This window comes from Tyto alba, unplaced genomic scaffold, assembly GCF_018691265.1.
Source record: "Tyto alba isolate M040663 unplaced genomic scaffold, T.alba_DEE_v4.0 Super-Scaffold_34, whole genome shotgun sequence".
In the NCBI taxonomy this organism is placed as follows: domain Eukaryota; kingdom Metazoa; phylum Chordata; class Aves; order Strigiformes; family Tytonidae; genus Tyto; species Tyto alba.
Genome location: NW_024881309.1, coordinates 1,110,002 through 1,134,222, shown reverse-complemented (window position 1 = coordinate 1,134,222; position 24,221 = coordinate 1,110,002). Strand labels below are relative to the sequence as shown.

The 24,221-nt window shown below is 42.9% G+C and overlaps 2 protein-coding genes across 7 annotated transcripts in view; both read right to left on the bottom strand.

Moving 5' to 3' along the window:
- Nucleotides 1–431: 431 nt before the first annotated feature.
- On the bottom strand, nucleotides 432–15,740 carry NFU1 (NFU1 iron-sulfur cluster scaffold). Of its 3 annotated transcripts, none has more exons than XM_032985128.2 (9): nucleotides 15,645–15,740; nucleotides 13,600–13,706; nucleotides 10,249–10,384; nucleotides 7,634–7,700; nucleotides 6,638–6,752; nucleotides 5,433–5,496; nucleotides 2,982–3,156; nucleotides 2,096–2,183; nucleotides 432–1,275 (listed from the first exon to the last, which is right to left on the bottom strand). In XM_032985128.2, exons 1-8 carry the CDS (start codon nucleotides 15,689–15,691, stop codon nucleotides 2,136–2,138), a joined length of 759 nt encoding a protein of 252 aa, XP_032841019.1. In that variant the 5' UTR covers nucleotides 15,692–15,740; the 3' UTR covers nucleotides 432–1,275; nucleotides 2,096–2,135. The 3 variants fall into 3 exon arrangements, with proteins under 3 accessions (XP_032841019.1, XP_032841020.1, XP_032841021.1); XM_032985129.2 differs by lacking the exon at nucleotides 15,645–15,740 and adding an exon at nucleotides 14,755–14,949; XM_032985130.2 differs by lacking the exon at nucleotides 15,645–15,740 and adding an exon at nucleotides 13,969–14,701.
- A 6,040-nt stretch (nucleotides 15,741–21,780) lies between these two features.
- The window catches only part of AAK1 (AP2 associated kinase 1), an 80,762-nt gene continuing 78,321 nt past the window's right edge, over nucleotides 21,781–24,221 (bottom strand). For all 4 annotated transcript variants that reach the window (XM_032985123.2, XM_032985120.2, XM_032985121.2 and 1 more), the window contains one exon: nucleotides 21,781–23,346. In XM_032985123.2, the coding sequence (XP_032841014.2) occupies nucleotides 22,190–23,346 (1,157 nt within the window). In that variant the 3' untranslated portion in view covers nucleotides 21,781–22,189. The remainder of the gene's footprint in view (nucleotides 23,347–24,221) is intronic.

Genomic DNA, 24,221 nt, shown 5'->3' with positions numbered 1-24,221 from the left:
GGGTTTTGTTTTGTTCCCCAAGTGAGAACTGGCACTTAACCACCTCCCTCTGCTTTCGTTTATCCAGACTTGGAGAGCCCCCCATTGCTTTTATGCTGTAGAAATGCAACCACTGCCTGAGCGAGCTTACTTTGTAAGACAGAAAAGATAAAATAGGGTGGGATGCAAGTGTTATGCACTCCTCTCTCCATGACAGAGCTGGTGGCAATTGAGGACACACAGGATACATACTGGACATGGAATCTCTTCAGTCTCAAGACCACAAGATGCTTAATCTTCAGCCTCAGTACATGCAGATTTAACTTGGTCCTATTTGTACAAATCAAAACCCCATTAAAAACAAGACTGGAAATACAAAGACAGCGGCAGAACTGAATCCCTACTGTACCTGGAAGAGATTGGTATTGCTTAATTGAAGAATAAAGACCACATTTTTGAGAGATACATTTTATTTAACACACAAAACAGCTATTTTGCTGTTTAAGTTTTGGCTTGTACAGTGCATTAAATTGAAAAATTAGGCCTAAAAAGCTCTAATTTTGAGAAGCCAGAAACATTACTCGCCATTCTATGGTTTGCTGACAAAGGAGGACATGGCGATAATGTTTGCACAAGCTCTCTTTTGGATAGTCTGAGCCTACCTCGAGGGGAATTTTGTCATCAATACACTTGTAAGATCAGGCACTGCGAACTTCATAACAGGGTAAAGAAAACATGGTAATTTCAAACCAATTTCCAAGTCCTGAGTGGGCAATTTAAATGACTGTAAGTTATTACTCTCCATGAAAGCCAAAGAAATATTTTGCTACAATACTTATTTTTAGATTTCTAACAAGTAACATGAAGTTTATGGTGATCATATGCTGAGCTGCATACTATATAAAAGATTCTCCGCTGACTTAATTGATCCTGTTAAGGGACTCAGTGGAATTACACTGGCAAGAAGTGAAAGAGGGGAATGTACCAGAGGCTGTCGAGTCCTTGCATGCAGGGAATACGACTGTAACCATACGCCAAATAATGACCGCAAACTCAGCTCGATTGTGGCAATACAAAGAAGGAATAGCATTTCCGTTAGCACAGCCATCTGCTAAAGCTAGGCACCAGGAAGAAATTAAGTCCTACACGCACAAGTAAACAGAAGTACTTGCAAAACCTGATTTACGTATTTCAATTTCAGAACAATAAATATTTCTCTTCCCATAGTCTCTAAAAGTGGAACGTGTTCTGCTCTGCCACGTCTTCCCTTGCTCAGCCAGGGCAGCCACGTTACTTCTGCAGAAGGAACAAACAGGATATGGCATAAGTAAACACATTCATTTTCTTTGCTACCCTACAAATGTAATTTGTGCCCTTAAGCACCGCTCGTTCGTCTTGATGTTGGAGCATTATGTTGAGAAATCATATTTTGCAAGTTTAAACAGACCGCTAATGGTGGCTGAACAATTTTACTTCTAAATATACTAGTCAGTCTCTCTACTTACTAAAGCTGATAAGGATCATCATCTTCTAAGATTTGTTTTAAAAGACATGATTTTTGTAACTCCTCAGAGTTTTTGTTTCTGCTGCTATTGTTTGCACAGTAGTAGTAGCAAGTAGGTAACTTTCTATAAGTGATAGCAATCAAAATGAACAGTTGAAGTTATGGGTTACTTTTCACACAAAAAATTCATATGAATCAAAAGCTTTTTAACAGGAATTGATAAAGTTACCATTCCTGAAGCTCCCAGTTTAGAGCAAGGGCAGATAGTCTTTCAAGCCCCATAAGGAAGTTTGGGACAATAAACATTTAATATTTCTATTGCATGAAAAACAATCAAGAAACTTTACTTCTGCCTTCTTTTTTTTTTCAGTCTTGAATTTTTTGTAAGAAAGAACAATGGAAAGATGCAGCACCATTATTAAAGCCTACCCTTTGTTTCTTAAGACACAGTACAAAGTAGAGCAAAAGAATTCTTTTTTGCAGGGCATTTAATATATTAGCGGACAAACTGCTTAAACTGATGATACATTTTCACAGAAATAAGTACAACTATTTTTTTCTGAAAAGAAAGGCAAATTTGGTTGCTCCTCAGCACAAAGATAGTTTACGTACACGAAGAGGTAAATACTTATTGGCCACAGGCAACGCTAGCTCAAGTAGAATTTGCTTCTTTCTCCATGTCATCATCATCGTCAACAACCTGAAATCAAATCCAGAAGTAGCTTAGGTAAATAGTTTAAATTCTCAGTCCCGTAGGATTGCATAGAGAACTCATTACATTAAATCCTTGCTGGACCCAAGGAGAACAGCCGTTATTCCACACCACTGAATGACAATGGTCACATGAAGAAGGTGAGAAAAGCTTGCAATCAAAAATGCCAGGAGGAAACGTGGCTGACATCATAGGAACTGGTCAAGTTATTACAAAGGCAACCAGAACAACCACTACAGCATATCACATGTTTTAATGAGAACGCAAAAGAATCTGCATTTTAGGGGAAAAAAAGCTTGTCCCTTATTGTCACATAAAGTCATCAAAGCACAAAGGTAACAATCACTGGTGAACACAGAGCATCCAGTTCTGGGCTCCTCAGCAGAAGAGGGACATGGACATGCTGGAGAGAGTCCAGCGAGGGCTCACCTCCCTCAGCCTGCTGGCAAAACTCCCCTTCACGCAGCCCGGGGTATCATCAGCCACTTTTGCCATAAAGGCACACTGCTGGCTCAAGTTCAACTTGGCATCCACACCAGGACCCCGGGTCCCTTTCTCCAAGGCTGGTTTCCAGTCAGGGAGTCCCCAGTGTATTGTGGTGCATGGGGTTGTACAGGACTTTGCAGAGTTCTGTATCTTTTGTTTCTGTATAGCTTCTGATGTGGAAAAAAATGCGTCTATACATCCTGTACTTTTGCTTAAATTGCCAACTTCTCCACGCTGGAAAGGGACAAAGACCTTCTTTTCCATTTAAAAGAAAACAACTGTTATCTCTCACCAACCCACCTGTTCCACACCTTCTACTTCAGGGATGTAGAACTGGAGCATGTTCTGTATCCCGTTCTTCAGGGTGATGATGGAACTGGGACAGCTGGTGCACGAGCCCTGCAACTTCAGCTGCACAATCCCATCCTCAAAGCCTTTATAAATAACATCACCACCATCTTCTTGCACTGTCGGCCTGATGGAACACAATACTCAATTTAAAACAAATATAGCTGAAATATGTTGCTTTCCAGAAATCTTTAGTAAAGCTAGATTTAATACACACAGAGACCTGTCAAGATATAGCAACTAAAGCCTTTTTTCTCTACAACCACCTGGTTCAAATTTCCAACAACTCATACTTTGCTGCACTCTCCCACATTAACAGCTACTGTTTTCCTGTAGGATGTTAAGCAAAACGTATTTGCAATGAATGCAGCAGCATATGAAGGAATCCTTCAAATTCTCGGGGTGAGGGTAAGCACCTTAAAGCTTGATTCAGCCTGCAAAGACATCCTGGTTTGTTCTGAGGCCCTCTCCACAGGGAACAATGATTGCCTCTGTTATGTGCCAAATATAATGGGCGTGGGCCCTACCATACCATGCATGTGCATCTGTTACCTGACAAGGGACAGTGATAAGAAGTCCCTAAGTGCTTCCATAAATAAATATGCAGCTCAATATAGTTTACACAGGACAGAGAAAAGCTCCAACTCTAAAAGCTTAATCCTGCTAATGGGTGAAGAAACCAGCATCTGGTAAGATCACATCCCTGTACTATTAGCATTTCTGCAGCCTGGTCTCCTTTTGCAAGCAACAAATGCCCAGCATTGTAACTGTATCCCCATAGCAACATTTTTCCAGACCAAGCTAAAACCATCAAGTTACTCTAACAGAAGCTCTTTATACTGATTTCCAAAATAACTCTTTGAGAACTACACTCCTAAGAGAATAATCTATGAATCTGACACATTTATTAACAAGTCACCATAGCAAATTATCTCCATTCCAGAAAGCCAAAGAGCATGACTAAAAATTCCATTTTTCTTATTTGAAATTAACTTGTTTTAACACACTACAGGACATTTCAGATCTACATTCCCTCCATCCTGCATCTTCTGACAACTTCTTTGCACATATTTTTGATCAACTGAACAATAAATGCTCTGTATGTACCACTGGTTTATATATAGCTTCTGTAAACTATCCTGCTTTAAAATGAAGCAAGATACACTGCTGCTAATACTCTCATCAACAGCTTCTTGGTCCACTGAGGAATACAGGGGGAAGGAAATGAAAGAAAGGGTGGGTGAAACCAGAAATTTGGGCAGAAATTCTGTGACTACTACTACGAAAGGCCACTGAGAAATCAAGGATTAACATACCAGAGGGAGCTTAAATGACCACATACCCAGCAAGAGCAGGCCCTCCTGAATGTTACTTTCTGTCATGGCTTTATACAACACTACACTTGGGTTACACATTTTCAACACTTAGCACATATGCTTGGGAAAAACGTTCCAGTTTATTTCTGCTTTTCTCCCTCTTTCCTTTCAGGAAAATTAACCAGTACCGTGTGTCAGCTGTGAGATAACCAAAACAGTATTTTTTAAAATGCAGCATCTAAAAAAAAAAATTAGATTAAAAAGCCCAAGTTCGTCATAACTTCTGGAAAAATTCAACTGAATTCCACAACTTCAACCCACATATGAGTTTCTCATTCCTGTAATTTGTGAGCTGGGGAAGATGTCGCCATCAGATATCACAGCTTCAGAAACACGTAAGACATTTTCCCCTGCATCTAAAATATAAGCTGCTTACTTCTTTAAGTGCACTTTGGAAGGCAATTAATGAGCATAAAAATATACTTCAGGTAAACAACATGATCCATAAGCCACCCTTGAGACTTCATTAGTTACCACCGGTTTCTAAATTCAAGCTGTGTTAAAATACCAATAAAATCGCAACAGAATGCAAAGCCAAAATCCACTGAAGCCCAGACAGCGAGGGAAACCCACCAGTACATTTTCGAGTATGACACAGGCATATAAACTACTTTGGAGGACTTGGAAGGGAAGGACAAGTACAGTTAAGATAGAGATTAATACAACAGATGAGAAAAAGTTACTGGAAAAGCAAAAACTGTGTTGGATCACTGTTTGAAAATAGCCAGGTTAAACCCATGGACTTGTTTAAATGCATTACGGAGAGTAAGACTATACACCATTCTGAAGTCGCTCAGCAATAAGGACTCTGTTCAGCACATAGCTTGCTTAAACAGGAAAACCAGAGAGAAAGTTTTCAATTAGAGAAAACAGCATTCCCAACTCCGGCCAGTTTCACGCTTTAAACCCCCACACTAGATACTGAACCATGGAATCACACATAACCAAAGACAAATGCACTGTTTCCTAAATAAATCCAAGCCCCAAGACTAACTCACTCCATCTAGCAGTAATGTTTCCAGTTTACCTTATTCTTGTATCCAGCAGTTCTTTAATCATCAGTACAACTTCATCATCTTCCTCTGATGCAGCTTGGGAAAGGAAGAACGTGCAAATCAGAACTTGGAGAGAATTCCAGTATGATTATTAACACCATCTATCATTAATGGCAGAATGAAACAGCATAAAAACATGCTGAGATGACTGAAACCAAAAGACAGAAGTCTTAATTCAGAGTCAGATTTCCTGCATTATCCTTATTTACGTCCCAGACTTTCACTAACAAAAAACAGTATTCGTTCAGAGTTCTTCTCAACTGGAAAAGGCCTTAACAGACAATAACAGTGCCACCTTTTAAAGGAAGCAACAACTAACATTCAATAAGGATGTATGGGTTAAAGCAGGGTCCTCAGAAAGCAAGTTTTAGCACCCTAAGAAATTCAGCAGGAGAATTATGAATGTGTCTGGGTTTAGCAGCTCTGGATGCAATTTTAAGCTCAATGTTAACCTCACAGAAGCATTTTCAAAGACAACTTTTTCAAATAAATAAAGTCTATGTTAATATTGAAATTAAATCCAGACATTAACAGAGCAGAGAGGAATTCAATAGTCATAATCTTCCTTGAAACACTGGAAAAATGGCTTAAGTCTGTAAATTGCAAATGAGAAAACAACAGGCAAAATACTGCCCTTGAGTTAAATTGTAAGTTAGTAACTTTCTATTATGGTTTGGAAAAGACTTCTTACTATTTCTTGTTCATTTAAGACCATAAACCTATCACTAAGACATGAACATTAAGCCTGGGCACTCTTTTTTGATTTAAGGAGGGAAATAAAATCCTTCGTAGGTGCCCATACAAAAAGGATATGCAGCAACAGCCTACAGCCTTCTAAACACAGCCTCAGTACTTGCAAAAATATTTCACACACACAAAGTGTAAGAGAACACGGTCCACACTGCCAAGACACACAGTTCAGCACAGCTCCTGTGAAGATACACTCCTCATACTACAGATGAGAACCAGGCTTTAATATTCATGGGTAAGCAACTCCTTTAGACAGCACAGCATTGCTTCCACTAGAACATACACACTCTGAAAATTCTCTCCTGTGTTCAATTTGGCAGTTTTCACTTCCAACTCTCTTGCATGCTTTTCTGAGAGACAAGTGGAGACTCTCCTGTATGCCAAAAGAACTAAATCCAAAGGCCTCTTCCTGAAGAGTTTGGTTTACCTGTATCTGTCCTAGGTGCCTCATCAGTAACTACAGGTAAGCCAGAGGCATAGAAATCCATTATAGTTGCATAAATATCTGGTTTCAGTAAGTTCCAATCCAGGTCTTCACTCTCCTAGGAGAATCAGAAAAAAAAAACAAAAAACAAACAAACAAAAAAAAACCTGGAATATCTGCCTCTTAATAAGTTACACAGAGATTCTTTTTACATTAAAAATATCATAAGAGGCTCTCATGTTGGATGCATGGGTTTGATTTCATAGTTTTGTCAAGCCCAGCTTTGCCAGAAAAGTTCAGTAAGAGTCAATTTATAATAGTCAACAGAAAGGTTTCCTTGTTTGCAAGCCAAGCGCTACTAAAATATTAGCTAAAAAGAGGTGAAAAATAAATTTTCCTAAATATATTATTTGACACATATTTTTACCAAACTCTCTCAGAGACTCAAGATTGTTTCATTCCGTTTAATTTTGAGCCCAATTATCATTCACTGAATTGCCCTGTGCTCTTCACACGGTAAGAGTGTAACTGCACAGTTACTATGCAACACTTATCTCTGCTGACATCAGCCCTACGCCTTGGGTAAACACAAGGCGGCCGGCGGCTGGCGCGCTCCACCCCGGCCACACAGCCCCCTCATCCATCGGGAAGCGATCTCGATCTCGGGAGATCACCTGGTGCCGCATCCTGCTCCTGGCAGAGCCAGCTTCCAAGCTCGCCATGTCGCACAGGGGCTCATCCAGCCCAATGTTGACCATTTCCAAGATCAAAGAATCTACAACTTCGCTGGGAAACCTATTCCAGTGCTTATCCATACACTGTGATTTTTTTTTTTTTCTTGTCTATTCAAGGCACTTTCCTTTATGCCACCTGTGACGACCGCCTCTGGTACTTTCACTATGTGTGTCCAAGGGTCTGACTGGCTCTTCTCTGGCCCATCTATTAGACGGCTGAATCCCAGCTCATCTTTTAGTACATTTGAATCTCTGTTCTGCTCACCTTGGTGATCGTGATGAAGTCCGGTCCAAAGAAAACACTTTTAACTCCTTCAATTTTGAATAACTGTCTGTTAGGGAAAAAAAACAAACACAAAACAAAACAAAAATGCACACACATTTCGGGCAAACTCCTGAAGATTTACTTAATTTGCCACAAAAACGCAGTTCTAGAATACACTTCTAGACAAAAATAAGCGTTAAAACCAGAACCATTAAGAGAAACTCGGAGCTACTTCACCTACAGTTTAGTAAGAGCCAGATCCTGCTGTGAAGCAGTGTACATAGCAAAACTGAACACATCTTACAGGACTTTTCCACAAGATGCGTGGAAGAGCTTCTCTCCAGTTCTTCTTTAGAGGCAAAATTATATTCTGTATATAAAAAGGTATTTCTTCAGCATCAAAACCAGCAGGTACCTATTGTTTCAGGTGGGACTAGTGCAAATGCAAGGAACATTCCTTAGATTAAAACCAAGTTATTTAAAGTAATTGAGCTCAATAAAAACTGCCTTCAATTCTGTTGCCACTAAATAAAACGATTAGTGCCAAGTAGTCCACAAGGCTTCAACACACCAACTCGCTTTGTGAGCAATCTTCAATATTTTTAGTCATTTGTATAGCACATGAAAAATGTGAAGAACTAGTAAAGGTTCAGGATTCATACTAAATTGCTTAAGATGGCACATACAGCACACAACCAGGTGGTAAATTAGCACAGATCCAAAGCAACACAAGAACTTAGGTGATGGGAAAGGGCATATTTCTGACAATACTTAAGTACAAAAAGTGGAATTAGAATGTAAAGACAAATTTCCATAAATGGTTAATTAAAACCCAACAAATTAATCTACAGAATAAATAAATTATGCTATTCCTGAAGAGTATGGGGGAGAAATCATTAAAAGTAGGTAGCACTCAGAGTTAAATACAAGGCTCTAAAAGTGGTTGTATAATTAAGGGGAAAAAAAAAAAAATCGCCTGAAAGACTGGAAAACAAAAATGCAATGTATGAAGGAATTGGAAATCTTATCACAAAGGTATGTGTGATGAAAAAAAGACAGAAGAGCTTTCACAATATCCATTTGAAAGAACTTCCACACATGAAACAGTTATATTGTACTGGGCTTTTATATCACTAAACCAAAGGGATTTTGAAGTTACTTAATGAAATTATGCAAGTGCACCAAACCATCCTAGAATAATTAAATCATTCTTTCCCCTCCAACCCTTTCAGGAAGCTTTCACTACTTCTTTGGAAAATGAATATGCCCTTTCAAAATAAATGAGTTTTCCAGATTTAATGATATATAGTAGACAATTTTTTCCCATTACTCTTCACAATATGCATAATCAAGCTGTTTTACCATACTACACATTCTAGCGCTTACATCTTCTTTGATGAAAATGTCTATTTGCAGATATATGACAACAAAAAGCCACTTTCTGAGAGTCAATCACATTCTGCAACCTGATGCACTTCGGCATCATCAGATCCTACAGCTTCAGCACTCTGCTAATACATTTTTACGTCCACAAAAACCCTTCATATTGTATTTATTACTTTAAGTCACGGAGCTTTGCCTGTAAAGATCCTGTTTGCTCTCAAACAACTCTGCAAGAGACCTTTGGAAACGTCAGAGATGCTTGTTTGATAACCTTACAGTTCCTGGAGAGAATGTCACATGAAACAGCTTCTGTTTCTGCATGTAATTCTTCCAACATACACAAAGATGACTTAAACTGGGATCTCCGGGGGGAACCTATTGCATTTCTGGATCTCACCCTGGATTGAAGTCCTTCCACTCACATAACAAATAAAGTTTCTTTTCAGAGGTTAATGTCAAAGCAATGACAAACATGAAAAAAAGGACACTTCCAAAGCTTCCCAGAGAGGCTTGTGATGGTGCTCCAAATCCCTCCTATACCAGGATGACATGAATCATTTATCTGCTCAGTGATTCTTACTCCAGACTATGCATTTTGGTATTGAAAGCTGCAACTCCCAACACCTGTTATAGATCCAGCCTGAAAGAGTGAGCCAAAACTGGCTTTCTTTTGACCAAAACATTATAAACCTTTTGTGAAGGAAAAATACATTGGCTTTGAAGTTCAGGTTAGCACCAACATCTGCTGCCAAAACAAGCAAGTTACTATATTTAATTTGTAGTATTTGAGGACTGTTTACTTCCTCATGCCATTTATTTCCCAATTCTGCAAAGTTGCATGATTTCCAGATAACTACTTGAATTAAGAGTGTTCTGATGGGAAAGATTTTGCAAAATCAGAGCCAAAGGTCTCACCAGTGATGCAGCAACTGTTCAAGAATACCGATTTATAATACCATTCAAGCCAGTTGCATAAACTAGACCATGATGCATTCTGCTACAATACAGCTGTGGGGAGTACAGACACACAGAAAGACTACTTTAGTAACGACAACTTTCCCAGCTTTAATTACACGTACAAGTAAAGCGGCATTAAAAACTTAAATCTAACCAAGCTTCTCCTGAGTATAAGGAGCAGCAGAACAATCAGAGGAGCTGTGCTTAAAAACATCAGGTGTAGACACACAGCCCATACTGGTCCCCCAAACAAATGATGATGTGTTTAATAATACCTTGCTAAAGGTGAGCAAAATGCTGCAGCGGGTGTGGAAAACTCCATAGTCCTCGACTCCAGCACTTCCTTGCCTGGAATAAACTTCAGACTATTTGGATTTGGTGTGTCCTGAGTTTGAATAAACATGCCTCTTACTGGAAATTAAAAAAAAAAAAAAAAAAAAAAAAAAAAAAAAAAAAGAAAGAACAATAATGTAATCAAACATAAGTAGCTTAAATGAAAGTCATAAAGTCAAAGATCCTGATTACTTAGCAAGCCAAGACCAGGGTGATCTCTGTGCTACAGCAAACAGCAGCCTGTGCAGCAATGGTACTTTAAAAACACAATGCAACGGGTCCCATGGAAGCCTCCAGACTGACACAAAGACTGATAAACACAGGCATGTTATCTCACAGGGAACAAGATGATAAATGCAACCTTGTCTTTGCTTCCTTTGCTAACTTTTATTTACTAAAAAGCATCCTACTGCAACAGCATCGAACTGCATGAGGCCAGTATCACCCTCACTTTTTACGGAAGGCCAAGAAATGCAACCTTCCTCTCTCTACTGTGTTTAGGTTTTTTTATTTTACGATCCTCAAATGCTGTTTAGTCCCTCTTTCAGCATTATCACTTCCTGTTCAAAGCAGTTCGTTTTACTAACCCTCTCTTGAAGATACACATGATTTACGGGGTTTGGTTTTTATTTCACAGACTGGGCAGCCTGCCATGTGAGGGAAGGCTGAGCAAATTGGGTTTGTTCAGCCTGGAAAAGAGAAGGCTCCAGGGAAACCTTACCACCACGTTCCAGTATTTAAAGGGTGGCTGCAACAGAGATGGAGGCTCCCTTTTTACAAGGAGTCCCACGGAGAAGGCAAGGGGTAATAGGTACAAGTTATCCTGGGGAGATTCCAACGAGACACAAGAGGAAAATATTTCACAATGAGAACAATCAGCCACTGGAATAATCTCCCCAGGGCAGTGGTGGATTCCCCAACATTGGACACTTTTAAAATTCAGCTGGACAGGGTGCTGGGCCAGCTTGTCTAGACCGGGCTTGTGCCAAGAAAGGTTGGACTGGATGGTCCTTGAGGTCGCTTCCAACCTGGGATTCTCTGATTCATTTTTCAGGACTATAAAAAAAAAAAACAAGTGTAACAACAGTTGCAATGAACCACATTCTGCTTACAATATTTTCCACAGAGTGAAAAATTACTGTAAGCAATCACTTATCCTCCAGAAACTGAACTGGCCAAACAATTCACTGGTAAGGATGTTTAAAAAATATTTTTTTACTGAAGTTCCTTTAGCAGTGTGGATCTTTCTTTCACTGGAAGAGTGTAAAGAAAACTGATCTTGACTACAATTTACTACTCTACGCTTAATGGTGCACATTTAATAGTGCATTTTCCTGTAGACACGTCCACGCAGCATATGCCTGATGTCCCACTGAAGCTGAGCATCAGTTAGGGACAGTTTCCTGTGTTCTAATTCTCTAGTTCTTCTTTCTAATTCTCCCTGCACAACAAATAACAAGATATACAAAGACTCAGAAAAGAAAAAATACGTTTTAGAAACAAAAATCTCCAGGAACTAATATCTGTAAGTAAATTATACTTGAAAAACAATCGCACATAACTTCAAAAAATATCCAATAGAGGGATTTAAAGCAGCAAAAAGGGCTGACATTTTAATTTTTGTAAACTGCCATCTTGCCCATGACTTCGTAGCATTAGATGACAAATCATACTATTTATAAATTGCCAAATTGTTACTGCATGTGTCCGTCATGGTAACAACCCATTTGACTTGAACATACACAACGGCAAAGTATGCACATGCTATGTTTTCTCTTTTTTTTTTTTTTTTAATTTATTTTAGATGAAAAAAGACTTCAGAAGTACTTTTAACACGAAAATAATAATTCTGATAGAACAAGCAGCTAGTCAGCTCCATCCATGGGGATGGAAGAACTAACCTTCCAGATCCAGCCAGCATCCAAAAATCACACCCAGTGTAACAGCATAACGTACAAACAACCAACAACAGGGGATTTGGATGGTGTAAATGGAGTACACACTGCCCATTTTTTTGAAAGCAGGGAGTCACTAACAGCTACCATACATTGTTCTTCCAGCATCTCTAGCACAACCGGCTCTATCAACTCTCAGAAAAGGAGTCCATGTGGGTAGCCTCTGTATTCTAAAAGGGCCTTCTGCAGTTGAAGATTTGCCTTCCTATGACCAGGTTTTTCAATTGTTAATCAACCCAGAGAGTTCTTTGCACAGCTGTGAATAACTCATTCGGAAATTATTATTTGGCAGTTGCTAACTGGCTGTATTAACATTAAACACCTATATCATTTCTTTCAGCCCATGTATACCTGCTTATTTTTCTGTTCTGCCATCTGCTCAAGGTAACAGGAAGACACCAAATAGAAGCCAACTTTAGTAGAATGCTTGCAGAAGCAGGTAAAACACAAAGTCTAATCATCAGTCTGCCTGTTGATTAGAATTGAAATAGAAAAAATAGTGCTGGACGAAGTAACATTGAACTTACCTGAAATCAGAATTAAAAAGAAGCTTCTGCCTGAGCAGATTCATTTAAATACGATTTCTATTTGTGACTAATTCCATACAGCAGCACCTGCACAATTTTTTTGCCTTAGACTCTTTCTGCTACAGAATTGGAGAGCAGTTGCTAAATCCCTCAGGCAGGTGCAAAAGCAAAACGTTTTCTGCAATGCAAGTTTCACAGATTTTTTTATTTTCTGAGCATTACAGGCTACCAAAAAAAAAAAAGGTAGATTCAAACTCAATCTTAAATATTGGTTTTTCAGGGTAATACCAAGTCGCAAATAATATTAATGGAGAATGCCATTAATGCACCATACATGGATGCATGTTCAAGAGGGGGAAAATTAAAATAAGAAAAAAACTGCAGCTCTAAGAATGAAAAGCTTCACTTTCATCTTTGCTAGGTTCTGTCCCAATGGGCAGCAATTTTATCTGGCAGAGCTCAGCAGTTGAAGCAGGACAGAAAGCAACACAAAGTCTTTCACAAGGGATACATTTACAGGGAGATAGAAATTAAATTAAGAAGTACAGCAAAGCCCAAATAAAATTTTGCACTAACAAAGCCCCCTGTAAGTCTTGGCAGCTTCATGATATAGAAAAAACATGTATAATCAAGCACACAGTGAGCCATCCACATCATCTCCCCAATGTCCAAATGCACTAGCACTTCATCAAAAGCCACCTAGGAAACGTTATCACACTCAGATTTCAGAAAGAACAGTACTCTTTCATTATTTCCACAAGGCATAAAAACTCACAATGCACTCATCTAGTAATTTTTAACTAGTATTTACCTGCTTTATACCATACTGCAGATGGAATAAATGGTTTCTTTTGTGCAAGTTGGTGGAAAGACTGTTGAGTTCTCAAATTATGATCTTTTAACATCGCACGACAGAACCTAGAGAAAAATAATTTCACTAACAATTTCCAAATTACAAGTTTGCACTACCCCACAGAAAGAATATTTCACATGTTTCTAGCAACCCCAGAACACAGCAAGACACTCACCTGCCTTAAACCTCTCAGGTAATGTAGCGAGCTCACAGGTTAGATCACAAAATGTCCCTTACTTTTTCCCCCTTTTCTCCAATTTTAGCCACCTAAAAAATTAACCTACACTCCTATACAGTCACTAAAGACAGGCAAATCACCATACTTACCTATAACAGAAGAGGATAAATCACCCTAAGGGAGCCTTTTGTCTTCATTTTGACAGTGCACCTGGAAATCTAGCTTGGACTAAATACCTATTTTTCAAAAGATTACAGGCAGCTGAGATGAATCCAACCCCAAGCACCTGAGGCTAAATCAAGGCCAGAATTTACTCCTATATTCTGTGGGTATAGCTGGCCTAACACAAGGCTCTTCTATATGACTCTTAGAAGACACAAGGCAGGCTAAAAGGGTAATGCAATAACTACTCTTACACAAGCAGTTCTCGTAAGAAAAAACATACCAGGACAACATTTGGATAAAAGATAAAAACTCTACTAGCTCCACATACCAAGCCATACCTCTGCCCCCATCCACCTCTATGTACTTATTCCCTTGGGGGAACAAATTGAGTATATTCCCATACAAGTATTGTTCCAGAACGAAACCAGACCAGTTAAAAAGAGGCCCTGCTCCATACTGGCCACATAACTCGCACTAGCAGTCAAAATAGGAGTGGTGTCATCTGCTCAGACAAAGTTAAAAGGGGGAGAGCAGAAGGAAAAAAAAAAAAAAAAAAGAAAAAAAAATTAAAGAGAAAAAGCAAGGCAGAGTGATGGAGTAACAGGCCTAACTTCCAAAAATATAAATACTTGCTTGCACAACTGATTTCTGTAACTGTATGCACAGCCAACAGCATCCAGGTATTTCAGAGCAAAGTGAAAATCAGAAATTTTAACCAAAACCCACCCCAGGTCACAGATAAACATTACATACAGAGGATTCATTATTACCTGTTTTCTCTCCTCCTCATCAGATACAGAGAGGAAGGAGCAGGTAAACTACATAAACTACACCTGCAAGGGCTGTTAGTAAGAGGGGAGGCTGACTCTCTCAGGGGTCATATATGGGCAAACACGCACTACAACTAGGCCCAGATTCCTCAAACAGGAGAAAAGTTCACTCCTCTCATTAAACGGACCTTGCCGCTGTGAGTGAGACATGAACACAGAAAACGCCTAAATCATGTTATTTGCTTATTTTGTGGTCTTGATAGAAGGTACGCAGACCACAACAGGATGTGTGAGGAGGGTTTCCTGACAGTTCTCCTTTCTCCCTTTAGGGAATACAGTCCATTTTATAGCCCACAGCACAAGGTGGGAGATGTGCCCATCGTGACACCATCCTCTGAATTATTTGCCGCTATTGCGGAGTCTTTAGCAGCTGGGGGCGGAAGGGTGGGGTGGAATTTACCCTAAAGATACCTATGTGGGGATTGACTGCCCCTCAGTGATCCTGCGCACAGGGCGGGGAGAGAAGGGAAAAAGGAATTACTCCCTGTTGCACGGTCCTGAGCACATGTGGGGGAAATTCCGCCCCCCGTTACTCACGCCTCTGTGCGCGGCGGGGGGGTGAACAGCCCCTTCAGGGGAAGGCTCTCAGCACCTGCGTGAGGGGAATCAACGCCTCGCTGTTCTAACGGGGCTGAGGGAAGGAACGGCCTCTCGCTGCCCGCCTGCTACGAGGAGCAGGAAGAAATAACTTCACCCTCGTTCAGCCTGCTGCAGCGGGGGAGGAAAGGGACAGAGCAAGGCAGGGCAAGGGCGAGAGGGAGCCCCTCCGGGAAAAAGCCGGGCTCCCTCCTCCGGGCCGCGGCAGCGAGGGGAGCCCGGCGGTCACCTACCGGCCGCCCAACCCCGCCGCCGCGCCGAGCCACCGCGCAGCCGCCATCTTGGCGCTCCTCAGGGCCGCCGGGCGGGAACGGGGCGGGGCCTTCCCGCCCCGGCGGAGGCGCGGCGGCGGCCCCTGGCGGCGGCGGGCGGGAACGGACCGGCGGGAACGGCGCGACACGCGCCCCTCCCCTCACAGACCCCATTTCCTACAGCCGGCACGTTTGCTAAAAATACAGAGAAATATTTCCCCCCGCCTCTAAAACCAAAGCACCACCCCCAACCAAAGGTAACGCTTTATTTATTTATTTATTTTCCTTAAATAGCTCCGTTCTGCTTACCCTCGCAGCTCATTCCAGGGCAATGAGGCCTTACGGTCAGTGTCCCAGCTGCTGGCATCGCTTTGCTGGGCCCTGGAAGGAGCAGCAGGAGTTACCACAGTGGGAGCTTCAGAACAGGCCCCCCCCCCCCTCCAGACCAGGTTTCACCTCGGAGCTCAGTAACATACAAAAAGCCTCCCTCACCCCGCAAAGTCTCACAAGCCATCAAGAAATTTCAAATTTAGCCCAATAACCTGCCAGAGATGGGAGCTGCAGAACAAAAGTTAGAGGTGTTTGTTTTGATCAAAATATATTTGAGGTGGAAGCTCTCGATTTTGCAGATGGCAGCTGCTGCCACCATTCAGAGGTGTTGCACAAGGAACAGGGGGAGGAAGGGGATGCATTTGCAATTTCAGCAAGATGAAGTGGTTCCAGTTGAGGCCTGGGCCACTGCTGCCTGCCCCCACCTGAGGATGATTATAGTCCTGCCGATTTTGAACCAGAAAGTCACTTACGTTACGCCGAGCGTAGCTGCTTATTCTCTTCCAATTAACTAATACAACCTAAAAATCCAGCGAAGTTCTTCAAACAAACTTTCAGCCCTTCAGTTCCGTCATTCCTCACTGGATTCACTGTACCTTGGCACGCAGCTGTGCTCACAGAAAGCACGTTTTCCCTGAGCTTTGTGCCAAAACCTATTCCTGGATACCCCCGTGTCCCCCCCTCGGTGCGCGTGGCAGCGGGTGGTCACGGACCATTTTGCTCACGTACGGTGGATCCTCTTTGGGGATGGGTTTGTTCAGCAGCTCCCGGGGTTGCAGGGTGGGCTCAATAGCTCTGCACTGTCTTGTAGCATTGCCCTAGACATGAAGGTTTCTCTTCAGTAAACTGGAACATCCACTGCCTAAAGCCTTTGCTTAAAGCAGTAAGCTCAGTTTGACTTCCCAACTGCCAGATAAAATAGTAGGGACAGACAGAGGTCAGTACACTGGGAGGAATAACTCATGAAAATCCAGATCCTTTGTATCCAGCAAAAATATTTTGCATAGGGAGGGGAGAAGGAATGCACAGTGGAGAAGTTGTATTGCAATCAGATACACTTTTAATAAAATGTACATAAGTTTACAACTCAAACATTTCTTCATAATGATTACCAGAAACACAGATGATCACACCCAGAGTGCAAAACTTGACTCCCATCAAATCTGTAAGTCAGAGGTACTTCCAAGACCGCTAAGAATTACCTTAAGAAGAGCGTGGTGCAAACGAAACGCTGCTCTTAGGACACAAGTCACAGATTGTTTGTCACAGTTAGCAGAGACCACAGACGCTTCCAGCTCCGCGCAGAAACAAGGGAGATTTTCACCGCCGGACTCGGGTGTGGGGCTGCTCTGCCAGCTGCGGCCCTGAACAGGCCCCTGCCCTCCCCACACTGCCAGAATTTCTCCCTTTGGAGGGGTCGGGGAACACTGGATCATCACTGTCTCTCTTAACTTCACAGGGCAGTATTTCTAGGTGTGCGTGAGGGTATTTACCCTACCTACAATGGAAACTACAGGCCGTGGCTTAATTTTAGAAACACTAACAGAGCTGATCAGGTTTCAGGAATGTGTTGCAGAACTGGAACAACATTTCACTGTCAAGATACTACTGTAAAAATGCTTTGGAGTCTTTCGGTGCACTGGAAGGCCTTGATTTAACACCATGAGGAAAACAAAACAGAAAACAAAAAAAAACACCACAAAAATTCAACTCCTCAACACAAGTCTTTGGTGGAAGCTGAGTTAAAGTAACCAATTACCACTTTGGAGTGATTAAGAGTTCAGCAATTAAGCAGATCTTGCTCAGTCTTGCTTAGGTCCCACTGAAGACACGCTTCAGGTGCTGTGTGTCATGATTGCTTATGTGGGTTTGCTGTTACGAGCTTAATATCATGTATGTGCTCCATGCAGTGTGTGCATTACAGACTGAGTGTGCGCTGGCATCAAGCGACTACGATTGTAAACTGGACATCACGTGTGACCAGTGCTGAGCTGGCTGGAAGGGAGAGGAGATACGGGGAAAGTCCCCAAAAATACTGCAGCAGGCTGCGGAAAGCGCCGGTTACCCATGGCAGCTGGTCCCGTTACACGCACTGTACAAACGTCACGGCAGTGAGGCACAGACAGCCAAGCTAACTGCCTTTTGTTTTTTGTTTTTGGGTTTTTTTTTTTTTTTTGCATGCAGAAACTCTGATAAAGTCTCTCTTCAGAGTGATTAAAGAGTTGGCAATGGGTAAGAACCAGTCCCTTTCCCAGCATGAATCTAAGATTGTCGCAGGGCTGCAACCATAACTGTGGCTCTCTTGCCATGCATGAGGACCCAGGGCAGTTAACAGAATTTACTACAGCTTTAAATAAAACAGATGAAACCAGTGGTTCTGTTCAGAAGACTGACTTCAAAATGCTGCATTGAGGCCATACCAGTCTTATTTCACTAAGATCACCGGTTCTGTGGCAAATAAAACAATTAGCATCATTCTTCCACATTCATTAAAAACAGTAGAGCTTCAGAAACTATGGAAATGAAATTTCCGCTTAGAATTAATCACACCGAAGCTGCAGCAGTGGCAGTGCAGGATTAGGTGGAATACCAGCTGGAAATAAGAAGGTTATCAGACTAACAGGCACTATGGTCAGTTTTCTGACCATAACGAAAAGTCCCATTACTTTATAGGTCGCATGCAGAGATCCAAACAAGCTGCCTCCACCCCCGAAAAGAGATTTAAAACCATTTAAGCACTGGATGTATGCTGGCAGGATGATTAGCTTCTGGGGCACGGTTAGCTTGCTCTTCGTGTAAAGTGCTTGAAGAACATAAAAGCTGCCAAAATGCTAGCTGGAAATTCAGCCTCACCTGACCTGAATCAGGGCTGTAAGCAAGCCCCCACACCTCGCTGTGCCTCGGTGCATTTTCCCTTTCTCCCTTGGCTGGCAGGGCAGGATAGCAAGGTCTGAACTACATGCAGCTCATCTCCACCTCGCCGATACAAACACACATGGGAGAGGCAAGAGGCTCCAGTCCAAGCGAAGGGGAACAGGCTAACGCTGCACCAGCAGCAGCTGAGACCCGGACACGGCACTGAAAGAAGTTTCACAGAATTATCCAAAAGCAATTTTTCAAGTAAAAATGAAGGAAAGGAAGGAGAACCTGAATCCAGTTAGAGGTAATACCTTGAACCTACATTTTATCTATACACAGTACCTGCTTGCCCCAGCAAAGCATCTCCCTGTCCAACAGATTCATCCCTGCACTGCCAAGGCCTGACCCCTCTTCCAGCAGCTTCCCGAGCGAATTTAACAGCTCGAGGCCAAATTCAGCCTCCTGGCTCCGTGCACAGCCACAACACAGGCTGCGTGCTGAAACGAACCTGGGCCCTCAGCACTCAGTCTCCTAAGTATCCTTTGAATTCACAGTTTGCTATCACAGTCATTCCTGGCATCTCTCACTGATCCAATCCAGCAACAACCCACTTGAGGGTGGTATATATGTAAAACAAAACCAACAGCGGCCTTTTGGGTATATATTTAAACAGAAAACGACAACAAAAAACAATAAGCAACAGCCCCAACTTTGCTGAAGAAACATCTCAAGGGAAATTCAGAAATTTCTTTACAGTACTTCCATTTTCAAGAGGTGGTGACGGAGGACAGAAAAAACCCCAAACCACCAAGTATGCACCAATAGTACTTAACTCCAAGCATAGCAGAGCAGGGCAGAAGGTTTCCAGCTCCACACAACACGACCTGACCTGGGCTTGGCAAGTCACTATTTGCCAGCCACTGGGCTGTGCAAGCCAACGTAGCCTCCCTGCCTTCAACCCTCCCCACTCCAGGGCTTTCAGACCTCACTCCAAGCTTCTCCCTCTCCCTTCCAGGCAACCCCCACACCGAGCGTGTCCAGCAGAACATTTGGCTCATGTCTTGCAACCGGAGATATTTTGGAGGGGAAGGGAATTTGGGAAGGAGAAAGGAAACGCGGAGCAGTTGGTAACTACTACTTGCAGATGCTTTGCTAGTCAGCTCCTGGCATTCAGGGGTTTTCCATCCATCCTCCCCTTACGCTGCTGGGCTTAAAAGTCAGCAAGTCAGACCTGGCTTGTGCGATGTTCTGCTCTGTTTAAACAGCTTTCCCATGCATCTTTAATATGCCTGTTGCATTCCTTTAATGCTTATTATTTGGATATTGGAAAAAGCTATGTACTGCAGGGGGTGTGAGGTTTTTTTCCCCCCGCAAAACTAGACTGAAGTCTATTTCCAGCCGCAGAAGTTCTCCCGGGTGCAATTCCAGCGAGTTAGGAGGAGCTGCGAATGATCCTTCCCTCTCTTGAGCAATGGCACTCACAGTACTTTCTCTCCAAGCACAAACACATCAGGAAGGAGGCAGAGCAGGAACCTGCTCTCTGTATGCCCGGTCCTGATCTCAGCAACCTAACCGTTGCTCCAACAATTCCCCCCCAAACGTCCAAAGACCTCGAAGCCACTCATGGGAGACCCCCAAACGCAAAGTATGGCCCTTACCCTCAGCACAATGCTCCAGCTCACATGCTAATGAACAAACTCTCTTGGGAAATGGCCACCACGAGGCTTTTAAGAGATTTGGCCAGATGCTGCTAGAGTCAATGGGGATTTTTTCCACAGATGTCAAGTCCTTAAAAATAAAACCACCACAATTTTTTCTTGGGAGACATTCTGCAGCAACACCACCTGTGAGGAGGAAGGATTACTGCACTACAAAGACACATCAGCGACTGGGAGCCCAAAGAGCCCCTATAACTGGGTATTTTGAAAGCCAGTCGACACTTAGAAGTAGCCTTTGCAGGCCAGCAATAGCAGATCCAAGACAACTTCTGCAATCAGGCATTTTGCAAAATAAAGATGGGAGCTTTCACTCTTATCTCTCTGTCTTATATTAGTGAAAAGAGAGGGGAGTAAAGTCTGCTTTGTTTTTGCCCAGCTGCCAGCCCAGGCGATTTTTCCTCCAAGCACAATGTTGGGATTCACTGCATCAAAGACTGAACAAACAGTAAGAAGTTGTCTTTCTCTTTGGGAACATGGTAGAAAGCACGGTGTTTTGGAAGTGAAACAAACATTTCCAAAGGAGTGTGAATGGATTTTGTTTCAGTTCATCCTTAATCAACAGGAAAACAAAAGGCAGAATTTACAAATATAAAGTCACTATACTATAGACAGTATAAATCAGTCTAACCAGATTGCAGCCAATGCTGAATTACACCAAATGAGGTATGTAGATCAGGACATCTATCGAGTTGTTTGCATAATTTTTTTCCGTAAGGCGTATTTTTAATACTGTAAAAATGCACGGCTCGCTCCTTCACAACACCGTAAGCAAATTGCTGGGTCCTACACTTTGGCATAAACCAAACAGGAAATACACATGTAAAACTGAAAGCTTCGCCTGATCATTTGATTTTCCAAACAGCAGCAAGAGCAACAGCCTGCCAGATTGCTTCGCTGAGGTTCACGCACCTGGGAGTTTGCAAGGCAAGCGACTCAAGGCACCGCGCGTCCTCCCGCCAGCCCCTCGGGGCAGAAGCACTTCCCCGCGTTACCTGCCACAGCGAGCCAAGTGCCCCACGCGCGATGGCACGGCACGGCCCGGCCCGGCCCGGCTCCGCTCGCACCCGGTACCAGCCACCACCCGCTCGGTGCGCACATCGCGCACGACAGTCGCTCGGGAGCCGCGGGTGCCGCTGCCGAGCAGCAGGACCGTGGAACCTCGCTCTCTTCCACAGGCCCCCGCTGGCGGGGCAGAAACCCCAGTAACCCTTTAAGCTGTGAAATCTCTTTCCAGAGCACTAGCAAGTCCCGCTTGACTTGCTCTGTCATTAATAAACCGTTTCATTCATCTTATAAATTCATTTCCCCAGCCAGGACCAGAAAATATGGAATATTACTGGTTTGGAAAAGCATCTAAAAAATAAACGGGGGGGAAGACAGTGAGAGGAGGAAGGTAAGAAGCAACTGAAAAGGATATGAATATCCTGAGAGCCAGGCATTCAGACTAACTAACATAACTTAGAATGGTTCAACTATATATCACTGCAAATAGAGTTCTGACCAAAAAATAATAATTATTTTTTATATATATATATTGCTATGTCATTCATTTCAACTAAGAGGCTCAAGGTCCTGTGAGAGGTGGTCCTACGGGCAGCACACCTCCCAGCTCACAGCAGATTAAGGCTTTTGCTTTCCTGCTTTGGAAGGGAAGGGGGCCGAAGCAAAGGGATCGCCGCTGGACAGCTCTGTAGTCCTGGAAGACAAAGGGGCAACAGAGACAGATCCCGCTATCGCCTGTCTGTTGGTCTGAGAAACCACTTTGTAAGCAGCTATGGGCTTGACTTCGAGACCCTGCCCGTCTTCTGGACTGTAGTGACGGGAGTATTTTGACAAGGATTGTGGACGGAAAGGCTTGTTAACCACGGAGCCCAGCACGGCTTCCTGGGGCAGCACGTGTCCTCCTTGGCTTCTCTCACTGGCGATGCCACCCTGCTCTTGCAGCATGCCTTTGGAGGGGAAGTTTTCCTGGGTTTCCACAGCTCTCACGGAAGCGGGATGATTGCTGGGCTGAGTAAACCCAGCAGAAGGATACTGAGATCTCGCCGAGGCCGCAGACCCACACACTGCCGAATCCAGGCTAGGGAACATCGGGTTAGCTCTGTGCTGGACATCACCTCCTTGACTTAGGAAAATGGACGGTGCAAACAGTTCCTTAGACATATTCTGGGAAGTCAACTCTTCCATGCTTTTCTTTTTAGTGAAAGGGGCTCTCAGAAATACATCTGCTTCTTCCGGATGTCTAAGAGCCATATTGCCCTTGGAGATAAAAGGAGCTTTGGTAAAGACATCCACCTCATCAGGCACTTTTCTCGAGCTTCGGAAAGGCGCCGTGGCAAAAACATCCGGTTCGTTAAAAGCCTCCCCAGAGTGTGACTGGAAGGCAGGGAACAGCGTCTCCCCTGCTCCAGCCTGGGAACACTGGGAGTGGGGATCTTCTTTGGAGGCCTCTTGTCTTTCCCTGGGCGCAGACTGCAGGAACCCTGCACACAACTTGCCGGTTTCCTCCTCCTCTTCCGAATCCATCAGTAAAGGCCTGGACCCGCTGCAATCCAAAATATCTCCTTCATGGTCTGTCCCCTCTCCTTCACTGCTGTAGAAGGAGCTGTTGCTTGAAGGACCATCTCTTGTTAAGTAGTCTGACTCTGAGTTGTGCTGCTTTTTCACTTCCATTATCTCAGCCTGACCCTTATACAAAGCAAGTCCATCCCTGCCAGAAGGTCCTTTACAGAGTTCAAGAGCTACAACTGGGAATAGGGCTGGGTCCCTCTGCAGACCTAAAAGTGCAAGAGAAGAGTGTTACTCAACAAGCTCCATCCCTTTAGTCATAAACATGAAAGGTACTTATTACACAAATGTCATGCCATTCAGATTTAAACCACCATCACACATGGAAAATGGGAAGGAGCGGGAGGGCAAATAAAAGAAAATAAAAATGCCAGGGAAGGTATTTACAACACACAAACTGACGCACAACTCGGCACTGCCTCACAGCTTGGAGACACCACAAGTACCAGTTTTCAGAAAGAAATGGAAGATGCTTGACAAAAAAATGGGCACACACAGCACTCTCAACATCATTCCACAAGGTTTCCTTGGCCACCCACAACAAGGAGCACCATCAGAGAGGTTTTCACTTTGTAACTAACCCTGCTGCCTGGAGTGAAGCTCTAGCAAACAGACAAGTTTTAGTCATTTCATTCTGCACTGTTGCTTACTGACTGCCCCACAAGCAGATGTATAGCTTGGCATAGCCTCTATTTCTGTGAGCCATCCCACAGATACGTGGAATTACACTCAGGCACGTGTAATACACAGGGATGTCCTACAGTCTGTTAAAATAACATACACATTTCAAAGAATGAAGGTCAGCCTCTAACTTTTACTGAATCCTGGTAACTACAGCAGCATTATTTTAAACCACTGCAAGACACATGATTTTAAACACTCCTTACCATGACTTCAAATCAAGTATCTAACGTAACTATAACGATCTAGCTTGCTTCTGTGTTAGTGTAACAAGACCTTGCGAGGAAAGGCTTACTGTTCTGCTCTTCTCCAGTTACAAGAGCCCAGGATGGGGTTGGTTTTGCTTTACAACTCAGACAGACAGAACAGAAGATATCTTACCTTCAAAGAACTATTGGCAGGT

Coding starts and splice junctions, on each gene's coding strand:
- NFU1 (XM_032985128.2), bottom strand. CDS start 15,691: ATGGCGGCTGCGCGGTGGCTCGGCGCGGCGGCGGGGTTGGGCGGCCG. Junction 10,385..13,599: donor TGCAGTATGGTATAAAGCAG/GTAAATACTAGT, acceptor TTTAATTTCCAG/TAAGAGGCATGTTTATTCAA. Junction 2,184..2,981: donor AAGTAGAAGGTGTGGAACAG/GTGGGTTGGTGA, acceptor ATTTGATTTCAG/GTTGTTGACGATGATGATGA.